General features: G+C 38.3%; 1 protein-coding gene across 1 annotated transcript; it reads left to right on the top strand.

Moving 5' to 3' along the window:
- The first annotated feature begins 60 nt into the window (after positions 1-60).
- Positions 61-6,018, top strand: LOC110045540 (uncharacterized). The gene is made up of 5 exons (XM_089298905.1): positions 61-685; positions 1,614-1,805; positions 2,355-2,487; positions 3,292-5,050; positions 5,127-6,018. Exons 1-4 carry the CDS (start codon positions 185-187, stop codon positions 3,819-3,821), a joined length of 1,356 nt encoding a protein of 451 aa, XP_089155031.1. The 5' UTR covers positions 61-184; the 3' UTR covers positions 3,822-5,050; positions 5,127-6,018.
- Positions 6,019-6,213: the final 195 nt, after the last annotated feature.

Here is a 6,213-nt window from a genome sequence, read left to right as displayed (position 1 = left end):
TGGGACTGATTCTTCTCGTGACGAGAAGAATCTGGGACCCAGTTCTTGTTTACAGATATATGTATTTCTTTTAAAACTATCAAAAGACATACTGTACATCGATCTATCAGGCCATTCTAGGTGTTACATTCATGCAGACGTCACACAGTTGTTCGGTTCGGAGAGGTAAAGTTCTTCAGAGATAATGATGGCGCACGTAACGAACTGTTTCGTTAGAATGTTTCCGTTAGCAACTTTCCTAACCATATCTGGTCACTTGTTTGGATGGTCAATCGCGAATAATATTCTTTCGCCGATTCGATTCCCTCCACCAATAAGAGTCTCCGAAGATCAAAACTATCCAACAGGCCATCTTCAACCTCTGGGATACCAGCGTGCACCCAATGGTCCCGTTCAGGAATACTTCGAGGTTCTTCGAGGAGATACGTTTTGGGAAGAACACGTTAGTAAGGGAATTCCACTTGTGTTTCGTCAAGGAATTGCTGAATCGCCCGCTCTTTTGACTTGGACAGACGATTATTTAAGAGAGAATTATGGCGATCTGGATGTTCTCATCGAGTTAAAAGAGGAAAATCGCTCCCACTCGGCTCGTAGGATGACTATAATGGAATTTCTCTCTCGCTACAAGGAAGAGGATATCTATATTGTCACCGTTCTTCCTGATCCTATGAGACGAGACATCCAGGTAACCAAGACTTCGGTTCAAGAAATCAGAAATGTTTCATTTGCATAATACTAGTTCCACTAATTTCAGATATTGTTTGCTTCTATCACTTGCTCAATCTGTAAGTGAACCACTGCACGTAAGATAATGAATCGAGAAAATTATGCAGCTATAGCCGAATATCGGAAATTAATAAAGTTTACATATCGGAAAAGAAGGCGTTCACAACTAGATTGGCTTTGATGTTGTGTTTCCAAGTTTATTTTACTTGATATATTGTTACATGCCAAGCAAGTTAATAGGTAGGTAATAATTTAATTATTGTCGACATCATTTTTTTTTTTTTATTTAATTCACGACCAAGACTGTAGTCTCTTTCGCTGCGCCTTGCTGATCGTCATGCAGCGGTCTTACCCTCCACTGGGGAAGAGGTGTTGCGTGACAACCCAAGTGACGCCCATGAAGGGAGATCAGGGGAGACTACCCGTGGAGGGGCCTGGACTGCTGCAATAGCTAAGGGCCAGTCACTTAAATAAGCCAATCAGAATTCTTTTATTTGTTGGTCCAATATTTTCTTACATGTAGTACTGGACCACTTGCCAGGTGACGTTAAAATGTGGTAGGAACAAATAAGTGGCCCACAAGGTGATAGCCAAGTGTGTCGCTGATGTACTTACCACATTGTTAAGTCTTCTGTAATCAGTTACTGAATAGATGCACAGCAACATGGAATCTACTTGTTTTATAAAAAGAAACAAAAAATCTTAAAAATTATGACATCACCTATGCATCTGTCCTCCAATAGATCATAAGTAAAAACTAATCAACATGCGAGAATAATTTGACATATTAATAAATTTTTATACTGGGAGGAGGGGAAGAATAAAGAGCACCCTCCCCCACTGAGTCAGCTGACATACATGTAACTTGTCTGTTTTCTGACACTCAGGTTCCACCATGTTTGTTGTGTGGTACATTTCTTGATTACGTTCATGAAACTAACTTTTGGATGAGCTCAGGAGGAACACGCTCTGTCATCCATTATGATGCTGATCACAACCTGCACTGTTTGGTAGCTGGACGCAAGGATTTTATTATGATAGAGAAAAAGTATTACAATGATTTGTACTTTCTTGAAAAGGTAGGTTGGTCAGTTTAATGTACTGGAAACTCATACATTCAAATTAAATTATTGTAAAGTAACTATCATTGCATGCCTCTTCTATGACCATGGTCTACTTTGGACCATTCTTTTTTTCGATTTAAATTGTTTTATCTGTAAATAGTATTTTTACAAGTTAAGAAGTTAACAACAAAGCATCTGGAATTGAATCTTGTCATTTGCAATATTCTTGATGCACAACCAGATGTTCTAAGAAATTTCAATTTTTCTTAGTCGTAATTGAAGTCACTCTTTTCCATTCCAGTACTCATGTACTTAACTACATGCAAACTCTCATAATGGCTAGGTCTAACATTGCAAGACTTCAAATTAGTTAACCTCCTATATTCTTCCCTGATTTAATAAATTTCACTTTCTTTCATTTGGGCAACTGGAGATGAGACAGGTGTCCACAAATGAAGTTATCAAGGAGATGATGTTTTGGTCATTTTTAAGGCTGAGTATAGGAATGCATGCTGATATTCAGCTTCTCTACATCGTTAACCATGCTGTTTTCTTTAATTGCAGAATGAATATTCAGGATCAGGATTCTCTGAAATTGATCCCAACAAGATAAACCTGCTGGAATACCCCAATGTGGCAAAAGTACCATGGACTTATGCAACACTTATGCCAGGAGACTGTATTTACATTCCAGCAGGTATAATTATACAAACTAATTAGCCTTGATTATTCACACAAGCAAGGAGCCCAGGAGGTGTACTCCAGATTTTAAGTGACAGGGACAATCACAGGATTTTTTTGGAATTTGAAATTTTTGATCGGCCCCAGGTCTAAAAAGTATGGACTGAGCACAGCGAGCTTGAGGTTTGTGAGGACCAATGTCCCGAGCAAGCCTTGTTAATTTATTACAAAACTGAAAATGGTTTGGAAAAATGCTGTGATTGCAGAGTGGAAAGAAGTGCACAATCCTGATTGGGAGCCAACCAGGTGTATACTGATGTCTAATGTTTTAACAAACCAGAAGGGAAAAAGAGTTGGTAGAAAAAGAAAAGGAATCTTTTAAATTATGTTTAAAGCAGGTTCTTTCGGAGAAGTAAACCCTCAAACAACCTAGAAATCTTGAAGAGTGGTTGTGTGGGATCATTCAGGACAGTGCCCAGTCCAAAACTGAGCAATCTGACTGCTTGATTTTACTTATTGGCCCTCTGAACTACACTGCAACTTAGTGGTGTATTAATACGGCATATCTCACATGACCAGTCGTGTTTCTTTTAAGACCCTTTTGGTTTTTCTTGAGATGCATATTACAAGTTTCTTTCAGGATACTTGTTAATAGAAAATTGTGCATCATGTTAACAACTGAAAGTAATTAATATCCTCTTTCAAGCTGAGTTTCCTTTCCTAATCTACATGTAGATACAATACGTTTGGAGGATGATCATGAAGTGCTAAGAGAAGTGGTACCCATGTATTTCTCATCTAAATTTTGTTATCTACACAGAATACATACATCAAGTCAGATCTTACAACAGAACCATATCAGCCACTATCCTGTTCACATCTGGACCCCTAGTGGGTGCACCATTTGAACCCAAGGGCTGCAACAGAGAAGTGTTTGAGTACAAACCCCTCAGTGATCTCAGAGTACATTGGACATACAACAAGGGTGACAAACACATTGAGATGGGCTACATGAACATAGAGATTCTTCGTTACAGCATTCTAGCGACTATGCAAGAAAAAAATGAAGGGCTATTGACAAAGGAGTCATTTGCTGAATTATGGGAACAATATGAAGAAAAAGCACATGAACATGACAAGGATGACCTGAGCAAAGATCCCAGGAGAATTTTTGATCAGTATTTGGACACTGGAGGCAGAGGATTCTTGACAAAACATGACATATTACAAATTTCACGAGAAACTTTGAAAACAATAGCACGTTTGGTTGATCCTCCACATGGCCCAGAAGCTAAAGAGGAAGAAAATACCAGCTTGGATGAAAAACTAGCATCACATGAAGAACTCTGATCCTAATGCCTATCATTTAATTACTAAATATTTAATTTATAACAAGCAGAGAGAAGAGTAATGTTTTTATATCTCACTGCAGAACTAATTGTTTATAAGCTACAAGCAAATGTATACCATGGCTTTCTCAGATATTAAGAGGCCCTGCACCTAAGAAACGACCGATGATTTCCGGCTAAAAAATAAAATCGGCCTATTTTTATCTCCCAAGTAGAGGTTACCGAATACTATTTAAAAATGAATTTCTTTTGCTTCAGTTTCGCTTTAAACCAAAAATATCGAGCCGCAAAGTTTTTCCGTCTGAAAGCAGCAAAATCAGGCCGAAAATAAGCCCCCGCAAAAAACTGTTTAGAAATTACTATCGCAACGCAAAATAATGAGAAAACTACACAGTGTTGAAGAAAAAGGCCTTTTAATGCAATATCATTCGATAAACATCAAAAAACTGCCGAAGCGATTAACAAATAAAGTTTCAAATATTGCATACTAAATTAGATGGAGCGTTGGAGCTGATTTTAAAATAATTATTTCTCAAAAGTTCAACGCTTTTGAAAGCAATCACAGTGATGAATGAGACATTGGAGGGATACAAATCACGGTTCTGGAAAAATGTTTTTCGGCCAAAGTATATTGACCTTGTACAAAGCGTTCAAAGTTACCGTTTTTACCGTTATCCTGCTACTTCGGCGAAACGCTTCTCTTTTGCCAATACGGCCGTGGATAGCGTGGTAAACGCCACTTTAAACCTTGCTAGGCATTCAGAGACTATCCTGAGTAGAAGGATGTAGAATTGAAAGAGAAAGGAAGATGAAAAATACGCAGAAAAAGAAAATAACTCGAAATTACCATCTGCTAACGAAAGTTGAATCTGGAAAATGTCGTCGCGTGACAGCGGCCAATGACGTCATTTGTCACGTAAAGGTCGCAAGAGCGTGGGAAAACGAGTCTGCAATGTCCTTCGGGTGGTCAGCGGCTAGAGATCCAGTCGTGACCCATAACTCAGATCACGCTGCGGCCAAAACGGTGTGGCGGTTGGGGAAGTTTTTCTTTTTGAGTGACCATCATTTGTGAAAAATAACATAACATTGTTCCACTAAACGTTTTCTAGCCGGGAAAAATTGTTTTCCTATTTGTGCATTCGTTTGGATTCCACCGCTATTGATACAAATGACGTCAATGGCCGCTGTCACGCGACGACATTTTCCAGGTTCAACTTTCGTTAGCAGATGGTAATTTCGAGTTATTTTCTTTTTGTGTGTATTTTTCATCTTCCTTTCTCTTTTAATTCTACTTCCTTCTACTTAGGACGGTCTTTGAATGTCTAGCAAGGTTTAAAGTGGCGTTTACCACGCTATCCACGGCCGTATTGGCAAAAGAGAAGTGTTTCGCCGAAGTAGCAGGATAACGGTAAAAACGGTAACTTTGAACGCTTTGTACAAGGTCAATATACTTTGGCCGAAAAATGTTCTTCCAGAAACGTGATTTGTATCCCTCCAATGTCTCATTCATCACTGTGATTGCTTTCAAAAGCGTTGAACTTTTGAGAAATAATTATTTTAAAATCAGCTCCAACGCTCCATCTAATTTAGTATGCAATATTTGAAACTTTATTTGTTAATCGCTTCGGCAGTGTTTTGATGTTTATCGAATGATATTGCATTAAAAGGCCTTTTTCTTCAACACTGTGTAGTTTTCTCATTATTTTGCGTTGCGATAGTAATTTCTAAACAGTTTTTTGCGGGGGCTTATTTTCGGCCTGATTTTGCTGCTTTCAGACGGAAAAACTTTGCGGCTCGATATTTTTGGTTTAAAGCGAAACTGAAACAAAAGAAATACATTTTTAAATAGTATTCGGTAACCTCTACTTGAGAGATAAAAATAGGCCGATTTTATTTTTTAGCCGGAAATCATCGGTCGTTTCTTAGGCGCAGGGCCTCTTAAATGTTGCAGTGCTGTGGAGAAACCTGGAAAGCTATTTATTACACATGTTATGTGTCAGGTGCATTTCTACACAAGGTTAGACCAACAAAGCTCTGTACTTGTTTACAGGCTCCATGTACTAACATAATTTATTGAATCATATTTCATTGCAAAGTCATGGTGTCCTGGTAGGGAGAGTGACGTGGAAAACTGCCTCACTGTAAACACCTCAAATTTAATATTCATTAAAATTTTGATAGAAACATACACCCCCCAACATACAGCGATTTTCATATGACTTTGAAATTATTGCAAGTATGTACTTGTGATAATTTGTATACAATAAACAAACTAGAAGAATTATGATTTGTTAGGGAACTGCTGTGGTAAATGTGTTTCTTGCTCATGCTTTTGGCTGGTTTAGCAAATGTGCAAAGCATGATGCAGGATACACTGCTTGCGAGTGTCTATT

Source organism: Orbicella faveolata, unplaced genomic scaffold (assembly GCF_042242905.1).
Source record: "Orbicella faveolata isolate gen_17 unplaced genomic scaffold, um_ofav_v1 contig_34, whole genome shotgun sequence".
In the NCBI taxonomy this organism is placed as follows: domain Eukaryota; kingdom Metazoa; phylum Cnidaria; class Anthozoa; order Scleractinia; family Merulinidae; genus Orbicella; species Orbicella faveolata.
This window is presented reverse-complemented; position numbering and strand designations above follow the sequence as displayed.

Bases quoted from the DNA above. Each gene is read 5' to 3' on its own strand.
- LOC110045540 (XM_089298905.1), top strand. From the start codon at position 185: ATGATGGCGCACGTAACGAACTGTTTCGTTAGAATGTTTCCGTTAGCA. The intron at 1,806-2,354 runs GTAGGTTGGTCA...CTTTAATTGCAG, and splicing joins ATTTGTACTTTCTTGAAAAG to AATGAATATTCAGGATCAGG. The intron at 2,488-3,291 runs GTATAATTATAC...TTATCTACACAG, and splicing joins CTGTATTTACATTCCAGCAG to AATACATACATCAAGTCAGA.